Source organism: Dendrobates tinctorius, unplaced genomic scaffold, assembly GCF_039654945.1.
Source record: "Dendrobates tinctorius isolate UK_male_01 unplaced genomic scaffold, ASM3965494v1 ptg000341l, whole genome shotgun sequence".
NCBI lineage: Eukaryota > Metazoa > Chordata > Amphibia > Anura > Dendrobatidae > Dendrobates > Dendrobates tinctorius.
The window spans coordinates 3,812,727-3,831,769 of NW_027362007.1; the positions used below are offsets into that span (position 1 = coordinate 3,812,727).

Genomic DNA, 19,043 nt, shown 5'->3' on the forward strand with positions numbered 1-19,043 from the left:
TATAAAAGTTAATGTATGTATGTGTGTATCACTAACCAATCACGAAGCATCAGAGTGGGATACCAACCAATCACGGAGCATCAGAGTGGGACGCGGATGGAGAGCGGGGCTGCGGACGGATATAGCAGGACGAGGCATGGAGAGCGGGGCTGTCGAGGGAGAGAGCGGGGCTGTGGAGGGAGAGAGTGGGGCTGTGGAGGGACAGCGGGACACGGATGTAGAGCGGTGTCACGTGGACCCATCTTGTGTGACATGACCCGCAGGTCGGTAACTGAAACAACAAGACAAGGCACGTGTAACTGTCTTGTGTGACACGACCCGCAGGACGGTAACTGAAACAGCAAGACACGGGGAAAGGGGCAACAGTTACCATGGTGGGCCCTGCAATAGGGAACGGGGACATGGAGACCTCCTGCACTCCCCTGAGTCAGTGTACCTCCACTCCTAACGATCCCTAGGCCAGTTCCGCACCGGGCGCCGATCAGGATACCTGTCACCCTAGCACACCCTACATCTATTCCTTTCTAGGGAGCTGGGTGGTGCAGACACTGGCCCCACCGCTGTACTAATACACACCAGGGAAAAATAAAAACAGGGGAAACACCAAAAAGACTTACAGTATCTTGCTCTGCTGCAGCACAAGGCAGCAGAGTGCATCACCGAATTAACTTTTCGCAGTGGCTCGACACCTCAGAGCCAGCTGCCACCTTCACCATCTCACTCTGCTGCGGACACCGGACAGCCAGAGTTCAACACCAGTTTCAGCAGTGGCTCCAACCTTCAAGCCAGCTGCTAACTTCACCAGGTTTCTGCAGTGGCTTCACACCTCAGCCAGCTGCTCCCTTCACCGTGGTTCGAATCCCTAAAAGACGCTATCACCAACACCTGCTCATAGACCATGTGACCCTATATAGGAAAAGGGAACGGTCAGATGATCAGGGGCCAAAAACTGCTATAACCCCAGTGACCACCGGGGACCAAAAGGCAAAGCAAAGAAAACATCAAGTGCAATGACCCTAACGGCCACTGGGGGCAAAACTAGAACTGAAACCACCACAGTGCAGGAAAAAAAAGGTTACTAGTGCTTTTATCTGTCATGATCCAGCATGGATTATGACAGAGCACGGCTGCGGAGGGATAGAACGGGATGGCGGGTGGAGGGACAGCGGGACACAGATGTAGAGCGCGGCTGCGGAGAGATAGAATGGGACAGCGGGTGGAGAGCGGGGCTGTGGAAGGAGAGCGCGTGATAGCGGGTGAGAGCGGGGCTGGTAAGGAAGAGAGTGGGACCCACAGTTAGGTGCTATGCCCGGGAAACGCCGGGCTCTTCAGCTAGTGTATTCATAAAATAAAAGTTCTGTTCTATTGTTCCGCAGTTACATCTGTTACTGGTAAAGGTGGGTGACAACCAATATGGCTGTCATCTCTTTACACCCGGCTTTCCCAGACTCCCACATAACAGATCTGTCCACCTTGGATGTGGCACCGGAACGCTCTGACACCTTGTAATATCCTGAAAAGTTCAATATTTACCGCACCCAACTTTCCCGGAAACAGGACAGCGATGGCCTCTATATCTACTGGGAAATATTCTGGGTTTTATTTCTGAGTGGGAATGTTCTGTAACGGTGACCTTTACGTTGGCGCTTTAGGGCGCCATCTTTTTTTGTGTTCTTCTGTGCATTAAATGTGATTTCTCTTTGTGTCTCCGCAGTCTAATAAAGTGCCAGTAGTACAACACCCTCATCATGTCCACCCTCTCACACCGCTTATCACCTACAGTAATGAGCACTTTACCCCTGGGAACCCCCCACCACACTTACAGGCGGATGTGGACCCCAAAACAGGTAGGTGCCCCCTGTGTGACGTGGATTGCCCCCGCACGGGGCTGTAATGTCCTCTAATAATATTTAGGTCTCTTCTGTGTTTCCCATCATCACTTTTAGAGGGTCTTCCAGAGTCGGGACTTTTTAACATGATACTTCTGATCCCTTTCTTTTCGGAGCATCCAGGTTGCTAAAGTCTGGCGGGAGTCATCAGTGGGACCATGGGCTCCGGATTTAGGGACCAGGCTCAGACATTTGGCCATTTTCTGACACATGAGTATCAGATCTTCCGGCAGCCCTCTCCATGACTCTGGCGCCCATCGTGGGATCCCGGCTCATGTGACAGCACTCCTTTTTGCCCCTTATTTTTGAATATTTTTCCCACCTTGATGAACTGTATCTCCTCTTAAAGGCGCAGGCGCAGAAGAAATCCTGGAGGTGTAATGTGTCCTCCTCTCACTCTCTGTTCCCGGCTTGAGAGTTTTACAAATGATGTTTTTAGCGGCGGATTCGAGCGTCCACCTGTCTTTTGTGCCGGCGGTGATCATTTATTTATGATTTTGGCGGCCGTCTCCTCCTTCCTCCCTGTTTTACATCTCTTCTCCCCGCAGCTGTGTCTGTTTTATTCATGCATCATCGTGAACGGCAGGGAAAGTAGAGGAGCGGGTTACAGCCGCTTCATTAGGACACTTGCCCACTGCTCCACTTGTAGGAAAGTGCATTTGCCATAAGGGAAGAATCTGTACAGAAGACAATCGCTTAACTAGTAATGCCCCAAAAATGAGAAGAGTTAGATATCCTCAACGCAGTCTCCAAAACCTGACGCAGCTTTCCTGATCACAACACTTTAGGTATTGATATTTCAGCGAGTGTCTGATATTCTCCAGAGACTACAACTTCCAGAAGATTCTGGGACTACTAGTACCACAGCCGCTGATATAGTCCATTCATGAGACCCCTTGGATGATCCTAATCACCTAGTAGACAGGGATCCTGGAGGGATGGGGGAGCGAACATCGGGCCTGTGTGGAAAGCCCTGCGATGAGGAACCCATTTTGGTCCTTTTCTTTCCTCATTATCATTTTATGTCTGGTTTCGCCTAAACATGACTTTGACTTTTACTATTAGATTTCTTCATTTTTTTTATTGCATTTTTTAATGTTTTTTTCTCTTGTCATTTTGTAATTCTTCGTTTCATATTCCATGTTGTTAAATCTGTTTCTTTTTATGTCCCCAGGAATCCCTCGGCCTCCTCACCCTCCAGACATATCACCCTATTACCCTTTATCACCGGGCGCCGTAGGACAGATCCCCCATCCGCTAGGATGGTTAGTACCACAGTAAGCAGTTCCAGTGTTTTTACAATTTTTTTTATTATTTTACGTTATAATGTAAAGTGAATGTGATGAGTAAAGTGTCCGGAGTCGTCCTACGCGGGACCCGGCGGGCAGTTCTTGCTCTTACTTTATTCTCGCTGCTCTCCTGTGTTTATTCAGCCATACGGTCCCAGAAATACCGGCCTTTCTCTTAGTGCTATTTGTTATAGTCTTCTAGCAAGTGGGCGTGGCTCACAAATCCTCTGGGGTGTGTCCTTAGGCTGATCTGCATAATTACCACGCCCCCTTGGTAAAAAAAAAAAACATAATAAAGAGCACTAAGTAAATGGCCCGTATCTCTGGAACCGTATGGCGGATTTTAAAAAAACAAAAGGCGGAAAACTCAGCAGAGCAGCAGGAATGAAATAAGAGCAGAAGGTGGCTTCTTTTCACCCGGTGACAGGTCCACTTTAATGTATGTGGGGGTTTCTAGATGTTGTCCTCTCCCTTCATTTTCCAAAAAAAAGTATGCTGATAATCTGGAGTGCTGCCCTGAACCTGCAAGGTCTCTGGTGCACCCCCCATGTCCAACTATACCATGCGGCATTGTCTGAGGTACTGCCCCTCCTACATTTATGGGGCGCAGCCCCCCGGTATCTGAGTGCAGTGAACCTATAGGTTTATCTTTTATCTGGCTTTTTTGTTGTCTGTCCCCCCTTATCCGATGGCTGCTATAGACCCTCAGATCTTTGGTATATTGGGGGGCTCTCTGCACCTTGTCCCCCTGTTATCTGATGGCTGCTATAGACCCTCAGATCTTTGGTATATTGGGGGGCTCTCTGCACCCCGTTCCCCTGTTATCTGATGGCTGCTATAGACCCTCAGATCTTTCGTATATTGGGGGACTCTCTGCACCCCGTCCCCCTGTTATCTGATGGCTGCTTTAGACCCTCAGATCTTTGGTATATTGGGGGGCTCTCTGCACCCCTTCCCCCTGTTATCTGATGGCTGCTATAGACCCTCAGATCTTTGGTATATTGGGGGTTCTCTGCACCCCGTCCCACTGTTATCTGATGGCAGCTATAGACCCTCAGATCTTTGGTATATTGGGGGGCTCTCTGCACCCCGTCCCCCTGTTATCTGATGGCTGCTATAGACCCTCAGATCTTTGGTATATTGGGGGGCTCTCTGCACCCCGTCCCCCTGTTATCTGATGGCTGCTATAGACCTCAGATCTTTGGTATATTGGGGGGCTCTCTGCACCCCGTCCCCCTGTTATCTGATGGCTGCTATAGACCTCAGATCTTTGGTATATTGGGGGGCTCTCTGCACCCCGTCACCCTGTTATCTGATGGCAGCTATAGACCTCAGATCTTTGGCATATTGGGGGCTCTCTGCACCCCATCCCCCTGTTATCTGATGGCAGCTATAGACTCTCAGATCTTTGGTATATTGGGGGGCTCTCTGCACCCCGTTCCCCTGTTATCTGATGGCAGCTATAGACTTCAGATCTTTGGTATATTGGGGGGCTCTCTGCACCCCATCCCCCTGTTATCTGATGGCAGCTATAGACCTCAGATCTTTGGTATATTGGGCGCTCTCTGCACCCCGTCCCCCTGTTATCTGATGGCTGCTATAGACCTCAGATCTTTGGTATATTGGGGGGGCTCTCTGCACCCCATCCCCCTGTTATCTGATGGCAGCTATAGACCTCAGATCTTTGGTATATTGGGGGGCTCTCTGCACCCCGTTCCCCTGTTATCTGATGGCAGCTATAGACCTCAGATCTTTGGTATATTGGGGGGCTCTCTGCACCCCGTTCCCCTGTTATCTGATGGCAGCTATAGACCTCAGATCTTTGGTATATTGGGGGGCTCTCTGCACCCCATCCCCCTGTTATCTGATGGCAGCTATAGACCTCAGATCTTTGGTATATTGGGGGGCTCTCTGCACCCCGTTCCCCTGTTATCTGATGGCTGCTATAGACCCTCAGATCTTTCGTATATTGGGGGGCTCTCTGCACCCCGTCCCCCTGTTATCTGATGGCTGCTTTAGACCCTCAGATCTTTGGTATATTGGGGGCTCTCTGCACCCCTTCCCCCTGTTATCTGATGGCTGCTATAGACCCTCAGATCTTTGGTATATTGGGGGCTCTCTGCACCCCGTCCCACTGTTATCTGATGGCAGCTATAGACCCTCAGATCTTTGGTATATTGGGGGGCTCTCTGCACCCCGTCCCCCTGTTATCTGATGGCTGCTATAGACCCTCAGATCTTTGGTATATTGGGGGGCTCTCTGCACCCCGTCCCCCTGTTATCTGATGGCTGCTATAGACCTCAGATCTTTGGTATATTGGGGGGCTCTCTGCACCCCGTCCCCCTGTTATCTGATGGCTGCTATAGACCTCAGATCTTTGGTATATTGGGGGGCTCTCTGCACCCCGTCACCCTGTTATCTGATGGCAGCTATAGACCTCAGATCTTTGGCATATTGGGGGCTCTCTGCACCCCATCCCCCTGTTATCTGATGGCAGCTATAGACTCTCAGATCTTTGGTATATTGGGGGGCTCTCTGCACCCCGTTCCCCTGTTATCTGATGGCAGCTATAGACCTCAGATCTTTGGTATATTGGGGGGCTCTCTGCACCCCATCCCCCTGTTATCTGATGGCAGCTATAGACCTCAGATCTTTGGTATATTGGGCGCTCTCTGCACCCCGTCCCCCTGTTATCTGATGGCTGCTATAGACCTCAGATCTTTGGTATATTGGGGGGGCTCTCTGCACCCCATCCCCCTGTTATCTGATGGCAGCTATAGACCTCAGATCTTTGGTATATTGGGGGGCTCTCTGCACCCCGTTCCCCTGTTATCTGATGGCAGCTATAGACCTCAGATCTTTGGTATATTGGGGGGCTCTCTGCACCCCGTTCCCCTGTTATCTGATGGCAGCTATAGACCTCAGATCTTTGGTATATTGGGGGGCTCTCTGCACCCCATCCCCCTGTTATCTGATGGCAGCTATAGACCTCAGATCTTTGGTATATTCGGGAGCTCTCTGCACCCCGTCCCCCTGTTATCTGATGGCAGCTATAGACCTCAGATCTTTGGTATATTGGGGGGCTCTCTGCACCCCGTCCCCCTGTTATCTGATGGCAGCTATAGACCTCAGATCTTTGGTATATTGGGGGGCTCTCTGCACCCCATCCCCCTGTTATCTGATGGCAGCTATAGACCTCAGATCTTTGGTATATTGGGGGGCTCTCTGCACCCCGTTCCCCTGTTATCTGATGGCAGCTATAGACCTCAGATCTTTGGTATATTGGGGGGCTCTCTGCACCCCGTCCCCCTGTTATCTGATGGCAGCTATAGACCTCAGATCTTTGGTATATTCGGGAGCTCTCTGCACCCCGTCCCCCTGTTATCTGATGGCAGCTATAGACCTCAGATCTTTGGTATATTGGGGGGCTCTCTGCACCCCATCCCCCTGTTATCTGATGGCAGCTATAGACCTCAGATCTTTGGTATATTGGGGGGCTCTCTGCACCCCGTTCCCCTGTTATCTGATGGCAGCTATAGACCTCAGATCTTTGGTATATTGGGGGGCTCTCTGCACCCCATCCCCCTGTTATCTGATGGCAGCTATAGACCTCAGATCTTTGGTATATTGGGGGGCTCTCTGCACCCCATCCCCCTGTTATCTGATGGCAGCTATAGACCTCAGATCTTTTGTATATTGGGGGGCTCTCTGCACCCCGTTCCCCTGTTATCTGATGGCAGCTATAGACCTCAGATCTTTGGTATATTGGGGGGCTCTCTGCACCCCGTTCCCCTGTTATCTGATGGCAGCTATAGACCTCAGATCTTTGGTATATTGGGGGGCTCTCTGCACCCCATCCCCCTGTTATCTGATGGCAGCTATAGACCTCAGATCTTTGGTATATTGGGCGCTCTCTGCACCCCGTCCCCCTGTTATCTGATGGCAGCTATAGACCCTCAGATCTTTGGTATATTGGGGGCTCTCTGCACCCCATCCCCCTGTTATCTGATGGCAGCTATAGACCTCAGATCTTTGGTATATTGGGGGGCTCTCTGCACCCCATCCCCCTGTTATCTGATGGCAGCTATAGACCCTCAGATCTTTGGTATATTGGGGGGCTCTCTGCACCCCATCCCCCTGTTATCTGATGGCAGCTATAGACCTCAGATCTTTGGTATATTGGGGGGCTCTCTGCACCCCATCCCCCTGTTATCTGATGGCAGCTATAGACCTCAGATCTTTGGTATATTGGGGGGCTCTCTGCACCCCGTCCCCCTGTTATCTGATGGCAGCTATAGACCCTCAGATCTTTGGTATATTGGGGGGCTCTCTGCACCCCGTCCCCCTGTTATCTGATGGCAGCTATAGACCTCAGATCTTTGGTATATTGGGGGGCTCTCTGCACCCCGTCCCCCTGTTATCTGATGGCAGCTATAGACCCTCAGATCTTTGGTATATTGGGGGGCTCTCTGCACCCCATCCCCCTGTTATCTGATGGCAGCTATAGACCTCAGATCTTTGGTATATTGGGGGGCTCTCTGCACCCCATCCCCCTGTTATCTGATGGCAGCTATAGACCCTCAGATCTTTGGTATATTGGGGGCTCTCTGCACCCCATCCCCCTGTTATCTGATGGCAGCTATAGACTCTCAGATCTTTGGTATATTGGGGGGCTCTCTGCACCCCGTTCCCCTGTTATCTGATGGCAGCTATAGACCTCAGATCTTTGGTATATTGGGGGGCTCTCTGCACCCCATCCCCCTGTTATCTGATGGCAGCTATAGACCTCAGATCTTTGGTATATTGGGCGCTCTCTGCACCCCGTCCCCCTGTTATCTGATGGCTGCTATAGACCTCAGATCTTTGGTATATTGGGGGGGCTCTCTGCACCCCATCCCCCTGTTATCTGATGGCAGCTATAGACCTCAGATCTTTGGTATATTGGGGGGCTCTCTGCACCCCGTTCCCCTGTTATCTGATGGCAGCTATAGACCTCAGATCTTTGGTATATTGGGGGGCTCTCTGCACCCCGTTCCCCTGTTATCTGATGGCAGCTATAGACCTCAGATCTTTGGTATATTGGGGGGCTCTCTGCACCCCATCCCCCTGTTATCTGATGGCAGCTATAGACCTCAGATCTTTGGTATATTGGGGGGCTCTCTGCACCCCATCCCCCTGTTATCTGATGGCAGCTATAGACCTCAGATCTTTTGTATATTGGGGGGCTCTCTGCACCCCGTTCCCCTGTTATCTGATGGCAGCTATAGACCTCAGATCTTTGGTATATTGGGGGGCTCTCTGCACCCCGTCCTCCTGTTATCTGATGGCAGCTATAGACCTCAGATCTTTGGTATATTGGGGGGCTCTCTGCACCCCGTTCCCCTGTTATCTGATGGCAGCTATAGACCTCAGATCTTTGGTATATTGGGGGGCTCTCTGCACCCCGTCCCCCTGTTATCTGATGGCAGCTATAGACCTCAGATCTTTGGTATATTCGGGAGCTCTCTGCACCCCGTCCCCCTGTTATCTGATGGCAGCTATAGACCTCAGATCTTTGGTATATTGGTGGGCTCTCTGCACCCCGTCCTCCTGTTATCTGATGGCAGCTATAGACCTCAGATCTTTGGTATATTGGGGGGGCTCTCTGCACCCCGTCCCCCTGTTATCTGATGGCAGCTATAGACCTCAGATCTTTGGTATATTGGGGGTCTCTCTGCACCCCGTTCCCCTGTTATCTGATGGCAGCTATAGACCTCAGATCTTTGGTATATTGGGGGGCTCTCTGCACCCCGTCCTCCTGTTATCTGATGGCAGCTATAGACCTCAGATCTTTGGTATATTGGGGGGGCTCTCTGCACCCCATCCCCCTGTTATCTGATGGCAGCTATAGACCTCAGATCTTTGGTATATTGGGGGGCTCTCTGCACCCCGTTCCCCTGTTATCTGATGGCAGCTATAGACCTCAGATCTTTGGTATATTGGGGTGCTCTCTGCACCCCATCCCCCTGTTATCTGATGGCAGCTATAGACCTCAGATCTTTGGTATATTGGGCGCTCTCTGCACCCCGTCCCCCTGTTATCTGATGGCTGCTATAGACCTCAGATCTTTGGTATATTGGGCGCTCTCTGCACCCCGTCCCCCTGTTATCTGATGGCAGCTATAGACCTCAGATCTTTGGTATATTCGGGAGCTCTTTGCACCCGTCCCCCTGTTATCTGATGGCAGCTATAGACCTCAGATCTTTGGTATATTGGGGCGCTCTCTGCACCCCGTCCCCCTGTTATCTGATGGCGGCTATAGACCTCAGATCTTTGGTATATTCGGGAGCTCTCTGCACCCCGTCCTCCTGTTATCTGATGGCAGCTATAGACCTCAGATCTTTGGTATATTGGGGCGCTCTCTGCACCCCGTCCCCCTGTTATCTGATGGCGGCTATAGACCTCAGATCTTTGGTATATTGGGGGCTCTCTGCACCCCGTCCCCCTGTTATCTGATGGCGGCTATAGACCTCAGATCTTTGGTATATTGGGGGGCTCTCTGCACCCCGTCCCCCTGTTATCTGATGGCAGCTATAGACCCTCAGATCTTTGGTATATTGGGGGGGCTCGCTGCACCCCGTTCCCCTGTTATCTGATGGCAGCTATAGACCTCAGATCTTTGGTATATTGGGGGGCTCTCTGCACCCCATCCCCCTGTTATCTGATGGCAGCTTTAGACCTCAGATCTTTGGTATATTGGGGGGCTCTCTGCACCCCGTCCCCCTGTTATCTGATGGCAGCTATAGACCTCAGATCTTTGGTATATTGGGGGGCTCTCTGCACCCCATCCCCCTGTTATCTGATGGCAGCTATAGACCTCAGATCTTTGGTATATTGGGGGGCTCTCTGCACCCCGTCCCCCTGTTATCTGATGACTGCTATAGACCTCAGATCTTTGGTATATTGGGGGGCTCTCTGCACCCCGTCCCCCTGTATCTGATGGCAGCTATAGACCCTCAGATCTTTGGTATATTGGGGGGCTCTCTGCACCCCGTCCCCCTGTTATCTGATGGCTGCTATAGACCTCAGATCTTTGGTGTATTCGGGGGCTCTCTGCACCCCGTCCCCCTGTTATCTGATGGCAGCTATAGACCTCAGATCTTTGGTATATTGGGGGGCTCTCTGTACCCCGTCCCCCTGTTATCTGATGGCGGCTATAGACCTCAGATCTTTGGTATATTCGGGAGCTCTCTGCACCCCGTCCCCCTGTTATCTGATGGCAGCTATAGACCCTCAGATCTTTGGTATATTGGGGGGCTCTCTGCACCCCGTCCCCCTGTTATCTGATGGCTGCTATAGACCCTCAGATCTTTGGTATATTGGGGGGCTCTCTGCACCCCGTCCTCCTGTTATCTGATGGCTGCTATAGACCTCAGATCTTTGGTATATTTGGGAGCTCTCTGCACCCCGTCCCCCTGTTATCTGATGGCGGCTATAGACCTCAGATCTTTGGTATATTGGGGGGCTCTCTGCACCCCGTCCCCCTGTTATCTGATGGCTTCTATAGACCTCAGATCTTTGGTATATTGGGGGGCTCTCTGCACCCCGTCCCCCTGTTATCTGATGGCTGCTATAGACCCTCAGATCTTTGGTATATTGGGGGGCTCTCTGCACCCCGTCCCCCTGTTATCTGATGGCAGCTATAGACCTCAGATCTTTGGTATATTGGGGGGCTCTCTGCACCCCATCCCCCTGTTATCTGATGGCAGCTATAGACCTCAGATCTTTGGTATATTGGGGGGCTCTCTGCACCCCGTCCCCCTGTTATCTGATGGCAGCTATAGACCTCAGATCTTTGGTATATTGGGGGGCTCTCTGCACCCCCTCCCCCTGTTATCTGATGGCAGCTATAGACCTCAGATCTTTGGTATATTGGGCGCTCTCTGCACCCCGTCCCCCTGTTATCTGATGGCAGCTATAGACCTCAGATCTTTGGTATATTGGGGGCTCTCTGCACCCCCTCCCCCTGTTATCTGATGGCAGCTATAGACCTCAGATCTTTGGTATATTGGGGGCTCTCTGCACCCCGTCCCCCTGTTATCTGATGGCGGCTATAGACCTCAGATCTTTGGTATATTGGGCGCTCTCTGCACCCCGTCCCCCTGTTATCTGATGGCTGCTATAGACCTCAGATCTTTGGTATATTGGGGGGCTCTCTGCACCCCCTCCCCCTGTTATCTGATGGCAGCTATAGACCTCAGATCTTTGGTATATTTGGGGGCTCTCTGCACCCCGTCCCCCTGTTATCTGATGGCGGCTATAGACCTCAGATCTTTGGTATATTGGGGGGCTCTCTGCACCCCCTCCCCCTGTTATCTGATGGCAGCTATAGACCTCAGATCTTTGGTATATTGGGGGCTCTCTGCACCCCGTCCCCCTGTTATCTGATGGCGGCTATAGACCTCAGATCTTTGGTATATTTGGGGGCTCTCTGCACCCCCTCCCCCTGTTATCTGATGGCGGCTATAGACCTCAGATCTTTGGTATATTGGGGGCTCTCTGCACCCCGTCCCCCTGTTATCTGATGGCAGCTATAGACCTCAGATCTTTGGTATATTGGGGGGCTCTCTGCACCCCCTCCCCCTGTTATCTGATGGCAGCTATAGACCTCAGATCTTTGGTATATTTGGGGGCTCTCTGCACCCCGTCCCCCTGTTATCTGATGGCGGCTATAGACCTCAGATCTTTGGTATATTGGGGGGCTCTCTGCACCCCCTCCCCCTGTTATCTGATGGCAGCTATAGACCTCAGATCTTTGGTATATTGGGGGCTCTCTGCACCCCATCCCCCTGTTATCTGATGGCAGCTATAGACCTCAGATCTTTGGTATATTGGGGGCTCTCTGCACCCCGTCCCACTGTTATCTGATGGCGGCTATAGACCTCAGATCTTTGGTATATTGGGGGGCTCTCTGCACCCCGTCCCCCTGTTGATGGCAGCTATAGACCTGAGATCTTTGGTATATTGGGGGGCTCTCTGCACCCCGTCCCCCTGTTGATGGCAGCTATAGACCTGAGATCTTTGGTATATTGGGGGGGCTCTCTGCACCCCGTCCCCCTGTATCTGATGGAATAAATAAAAGTGTAGATAGAACAAGTTGGGGAGATGTGTCAGTAAAGGCAGCCTCCCCCGCCCGCGCCTCCCCCGCCCGCTGCTCGCAGTCATTACGCAGTCTCTGTCTTCTTGCGGTTAAGGGACCAATAATTTATTCAGGAACGACTGAGTCTTTCTCAAGATCTCCCCCAGTGCAGGTTGTTGTAATCATTAATTATTGTAACGAGCGGTGACTGGCGATTGGTTGCCCACAATAGTATTTGGGGACTTTCCCCCGGTAAATCTTGTCAAGTCTCATTAATGTGACAAAAGGCTACAAATTAAGATCTGTTAATTTAATGTTTTCTCACCAAGATCTAAATAGCGGAAGGGACCCAGCGCGCCGCTCCGCGCCTTTGATTCCCTGCACTTTATTTTGGTATAAATTTCCATTCATTATTATTTTCTTTGCCTGCGTAGCCCTCAATTAGTGTGATGGCTCCATTAAAGAAGCAAAGGCTTCGCCTTTAATTATCACAACAAAACACCTCGTTCCGGCCCGGAGAGAGGCCCTATATTGACATAAGCTGAGGTTAGAAAATTTAATTAGCCGCCCGTATCAAATTTATGGCATTCACATTGTCTGCTTTGATCTGCGCCGTACAATCCCCAAGATTTTTGTCTTGATTAGATGAGAATGCCGGAATGTAATTTATTTATTTTCACATCTTATACTCAATTTCTCCACTTTTCCTTCCCCCTTTCCAAGGCAAGGTCAGCCGGTGTACCCGATCACAACCGGGGGCTTCCGACATCCCTACCCCACCGCTCTTACCGTCAATGCTTCCATGTCAAGGTGAGCGCTCTGAAAACTGGACCCGAATGCATCTTCTGTAAATGTGGGGAGACGTAACAGAATCAGATCAACCCAGAGCAACCCAAACATCCATCCAATGGGGCGGATCATTACATAAAGTAGAACTTACATATAATTAATCAATTGGAGCTTATACATTATCTGACTGTGGATCAGAAAGTCAGCCATTAATGATAAAAGATGGATAGGTGTAAGATAGATAGATAATAGATAGATAGAGAGATAGATAATAGATAGATAGATAGATAATAGATAGATGGATAGATAATAGATAGATAGATAGATAATAGATAGATGATAGAGAGATAGATGATAGATAGATAGATAGATAATAGATAGATGATAGATAGAGAGATAGATTGGTGATAGATGATAGATAGATAGATAATAGATAGATGATAGATAGACAATAGATAGATAGATGATAGATAGATGATAGATAATAGATAGATAGATGATAGATAATAGATAGATAATAGATAGATGATAGATAGAGAGATAGATAGATAATAGATAGATGATAGATAATAGATGATAGATAGAGAGATAGATAATAGATAGATAGATGATAGATAATAGATAGATGATAGATAATAGATAGATGATAGATAACACTGGTGTACGGTGATTTTGAGCCCCTGATGTCTGAACGGTTTTATATTAGGTGTTTTGTGCTGATTTAGTATACATCTTTGTTCTTGTCAGATTGATTCTAGTTTCTGAGATATTTAATAGTTAATGAATTATAGTGGAATTCTGGCTTCACAAAGTGTTTTTCTAGCAGTGTAAGCTACAAATTGTAATACAAAATTATTAGATGACAGATAAATTACAGATTTATATTTGCTATAAACATTTCACATTATATATGATCTGTATTTGAAACATCAGATATTACTTATATTTTGCAGAGTTTTATAGATCAGATGTGATATATATTTCTTCTCTATATTATCTTTGTCTATCAGTTACTGTGTATGTCAGACTATATATATTCTAAATATTTCATTGTGTATATTATCTGTATTTTATATTTCATATTCTATAAATGACATACATCCGATATCTTACATTTATTCTATGTATTATATTATCTATGTTTTGTTTTATCATCATTATATTATGTATTCATATTGTATATTTAATTTCATATATTATCCAATACTCCCTTATCTATATTTCTGTGTGGTGTGTTATTCTATTTATCACATAGATCAGATCCTGTATATTTAATGACATATTATCTAGTATTATTATATCTGGATTTCTCGGCTCCGTGTTATTCTAGTATTGTTTTATCTGGATTTCTCGGCTCCTTGTTATTCTAGTATTGTTTTATCTGGATTTCTCGGCTCCGTGTTATTCTAGTACTGTTTTATCTGGATTTCTCGGCTCCGTGTTATTCTAGTATTATTTTATCTGGATTTCTCGGCTCCTTGTTATTCTAGTGTTGTTTTTTCTGGATTTCTCAGCGCCGTGTTCTTCTAGTACTGTTTTATCTGGATTTCTCGGCTCCGTGTTATTCTAGTACTGTTTTATCTGGATTACTCGGCTCCGTGTTATTCTAGTATTGTTTTCTCTGGATTTCTCGGCTCCATGTTATTCTAGTATTGTTTTATCTGGATTTCTCCGCTCCGTGTTATTCTAGTATTGTTTTATCTGGATTTCTTGGCTCCTTGTTATTCTAGTATTGTTTTCTCTGGACTTCTCCGCTCCGTGTTATTCTAGTATTGTTTTATCTGGATTTCTCGGCTCCGTGTTATTCTAGTATTGTTTTCTCTGGACTTCTCCGCTCCTTGTTATTCTAGTATTGTTTTCTCTGGATTTCTCGGCTCCTTGTTATTCTAGTATTGTTTTATCTGGATTTCTCGGCTACCTGTTATTCTAGTATTGTTCTATCTGGATTTCTCGGCTCCGTGTTATTCTAGTATTGTTTTATCTGGATTTCTCGGCTCCTTGTTATTCTAGTATTGTTTTCTCTGGATTTCTCGGCTCCTTGTTATTCTAGTATTGTTTTATCTGGATTTCTCGGCTCCGTGTTATTCTAGTATTGTTTTCTCTGGATTTCTCGGCTCCGTGTTATTCTAGTATTGTTTTCTCTGGATTTCTCGGCCCCGTGTTATTCTAGTATTGTTTTATCTGGATTTCTCGGCCCCTTGTTATTCTAGTATTGTTTTATCTGGATTTCTCGGCTCCTTGTTATTCTAGTATTGTTTTTTCTGGATTTCTCGGCTCCGTGTTATTCTAGTATTGTTTTATCTGGATTTCTCGGCTACCTGTTATTCTAGTATTGTTTTATCTGGATTTCTCGGCTCCGTGTTATTCTAGTATTGTTTTATCTGGATTTCTCGGCTCCTTGTTATTCTAGTATTGTTTTCTCTGGATTTCTCGGCTCCTTGTTATTCTAGTATTGTTTTATCTGGATTTCTCGGCTCCTTGTTATTCTAGTATTGTTTTATCTGGATTTCTCGGCTCCTTGTTATTCTAGTATTGTTTTATCTGGATTTCTCGGCTCCGTGTTATTCTAGTATTGTTTTCTCTGGATTTCTCGGCTCCTTGTTATTCTAGTATTGTTTTATCTGGATTTCTCGGCTCCTTGTTATTCTAGTATTGTTTTATCTGGATTTCTCGGCTCCGTGTTATTCTAGTATTGTTTTCTCTGGATTTCTCGGCTCCGTGTTATTCTAGTATTGTTTTCTCTGGATTTCTCGGCTCTGTGTTATTCTAGTATTGTTTTCTCTGGATTTCTCGGCTCCGTGTTATTCTAGTATTGTTTTCTCTGGATTTCTCGTCTGCCGTGTTGTTCTGTAGATCACATAGATCAGATTTTATCATTTCAATAATAACTTCTGGGCTCCCAATGATGCGTTGTTGCAACAGTGACACCTTCAGGTTAACATATAAACTACACTCCGTAGACTTACACAAGGGTTGTATATCAGTAACTACTAAATTAAAAAAGTTAAAGTATCATTGCAGGCCAAGTGATTGCCTGATTTCCCCATGTGTCTGTATGTTGGAGTCTAGAATGTGAGTTCGTCCCTGCGGCTCTGTTGGTCTTATCCTGTGCAGTCAGTAGCGTTTTTTTGCAGTAATTATACCCGTCCTCCGGCTTGTGGTGACGGCAGATAATCGATATTCCTCCCTTAAAGCAGTAACGGAGGCGAGATCGGCTGAAATATTTTTTTTTTTTTGTGTTTAAGGAAACAATAAATCGTCGTGGTCGCGTTCACATGTAGCAGTTTTTATGCGTTTTGTAATGCGGAAAAAAAGTAGCGTTTTACAATAACAGCAAAAGAAATTAATGAGACTTCTAAAATTTCATTATCAAAAAAACACAAATAACAAATCGATGTGATTTCCACTAAATCTAAGAGGAGTCAGACTGTGACTGAGGCCTCTTCACATCGAGATGCGCCCGGATACATTGTTTCTTGTCGTTCGTAACGTCTGATACAATGTTACATTGTGCTTTACCTGCTTGTTCTGCTCAGAGCTGGAGCAAAGTAGCCTTTATAGGGAGATATATCGGCCTCCTCCGCGCGGACTACAAGTCACAGAAGTCCTGGCGGGTCAGGGAGTCACTATAATAAGATTTCTATGTAATTAGCGACTGTTATAGGAGTTTCTTTGCCATCGCTAATTGTGGTTGCGATGCATTGTTGCCGCCATTGTCCCTGATACATTAGAAAAGTTGCAGATTATCTTACAATTTAGGATTATTGGGGGCTCACACAATTCCTACAAGTTTCTGCTCGGTCCATGGAAGTCATGAGATATTCACCGTAACCATGAATTATTATTTGTGAGTCTTATAAGGCCGGCATATGCGGTGTCTGAGCGATGGGATTTCTGAGCAATCCTACAGAAGATGACATTGGTCTGAATGATCCTTTATCTTCTCGTCTTCATCGTCCTACAGTAAAACCTTCCTTGTAATAGATTTGTATGGCGGATCCGCGTTCAGGTCATTGTCGGGTCACTTTTCTGGCAGATAGGTCGGAAATCAATCAGATATCGGAGAAATGCAGAAATTGGTCAGATATCTGCACATGTGAAGGCTCTTGGAAAATGCAGTAAACACTAAAATGTAATATATCGATGCATTGTGCCGATGTGCAGCCTGTGGGTACGGGGCCCTAATCTCTATTGAGGGGCCTGGGGCAGGTACTTCCAGAAGTGGTGGCCTCTTTGCATGGAGGGGATGTAATGTTCAGGCCGTTACCTATGGCGGTATGGACTCCATTGGGTGCGGAGCTCTGCCGGCGGCGGAGGGTTAAGGCTCCGCGCAGAGGAAAGCTGCCGGCAGGATTATTAGCAGCGAGCCGGACACCTAGGGATTCTTCTTTTTTTTCCCTCCTTTTTGGGCTTCCATCCAAACTTGGCAGAATGAAAGGTGTCTAGTTCTAAAGAGTATACAGCAAATTAAACAGATGATGGTGATAATGGGCTGACACAAGTACAGGTCCATTAGACGGATGACAGTTATGGGAATGCCGGCGCTGCACCCTGTTCTGTCGTAGCCTTTGATATTCATTGAATGCAGCGCCGGGGCCAGGGATTCTCAGAATTAAGTGAAGGGTCATTATACTTTAAACACCGTGGAGAAACCTAGATTGGCAATTAAACAGCACTTGCTGACACTCGCCGGTGCCACCCGGTGACCCCCTTTCGATTGAGATGTTGGAGCTTGGGGCCCTCAGCATGTTAAATTGGTGAAAGGCACTTCTCCTGACGAGGGCATCTCTCAAACCGTCTGGCTTCAAAGAGAAAGCCACATCATGTATAAACCATAAAGTGGGCGCAACGGGCCGGCGAGAAGCAGAAATCCCAAGCAGGGTATAGATGAAATGTGCGAGGAGATAATGATAAATCCAGCGTAAGCGGAGGCAGAACGGCGGCAGCAGCCCATAAAGAGATGCGTCCCACTGCTTATGCATGACATCCAGACGGCGAGATGACACGCGCTCGCGAGGAGCGTCAACAGAAAAGAATCCCGAGGACGACAGAAGCCCCCGAGGAAAGCAGAACAAAAAGAAAATTAGTTGTCCCTAATAAGTCGTCTCATCATTATCTCCTGGCTCCGAGCCATGAAAGGAGACGGGCGTCTAATGAGATGCGATTTATGCAGGGCGTTTGGTGGGCACCGTCTCACCTTGGGAGCGAGGAAACAATGTATCGCTCCTTATCTCCATATAGCCAAATGCACCTTTTGTCTGGAAGGGGCAGGAATGTAGCAGCTCGTTACAGAATGGGGGAGGTGGAGGGTCCTCATCATCTACTGTATGGGGGTCCTGGGGTTACATAACCACAGCTCACACCAGGGGCGTAGCTTGAAACTTATGAGCCCTGATGCTAAATCTCCAGCAGTGCCCCCGAGAATCTCAGGTCATTAACAGTAACAGTCTTTTCATATGGGCCAAAGGGACCTATTGGGCCTCATGGGCTCCAGGGCCCGGGGGCAATTGCAAACCCCTGCCCTTACTATAGTTACACCCCCGAGGTCACAGTGAGGACTGGAGATCCGACTCCATCCACAGTGATACTCGAAGCATTCTGCACGTCGCACCTTTCTATATGCCGGCGCATTCCATCTAATCTCTAACAAGCCAAATTACTTCTGGAAGCTTCTATCCTCCGAAACAACGTGGCTCATCCTGGAATGAAAGGATCGGCATCTTTCTGATGGACTTTGGGGCGGCTGCATCCAGTTTGGCATTTCCTGCGTCCGGCATTCAGAAGTGCGCGCCCCTTAGCGCATCTTCCGTGGTTTCCATGAGTCCGACATCTGCTCCAGCTTTGCTGGCCTTTGTCGCCCGCTCAACTTCTACTAAGCCGCACTTAACCTTTGTAAGAAGTGATGGCGCAAAGCTGCGCAGAAATGGCCGACTTTTATCCGACCGCTTCCTGACATAA

General features: G+C 47.9%; 1 protein-coding gene across 43 annotated transcripts in view; it reads left to right on the forward strand.

Moving 5' to 3' along the window:
- TCF7L2 (transcription factor 7 like 2) overlaps positions 1 to 19,043 on the forward strand; it is a 322,643-nt gene that overhangs the window by 281,752 nt on the left and 21,848 nt on the right. For 37 of the 43 annotated variants that reach the window (XM_073562162.1, XM_073562170.1, XM_073562163.1 and 34 more), the window contains 3 exons: positions 1,715 to 1,847; positions 3,064 to 3,166; positions 13,020 to 13,106. In XM_073562162.1, coding sequence (XP_073418263.1) covers positions 1,715 to 1,847; positions 3,064 to 3,166; positions 13,020 to 13,106 — 323 coding nt within the window. The remainder of the gene's footprint in view (positions 1 to 1,714; positions 1,848 to 3,063; positions 3,167 to 13,019; positions 13,107 to 19,043) is intronic. The other 6 variants (XM_073562185.1, XM_073562169.1, XM_073562146.1 and 3 more) reach the window with 1 other exon arrangement.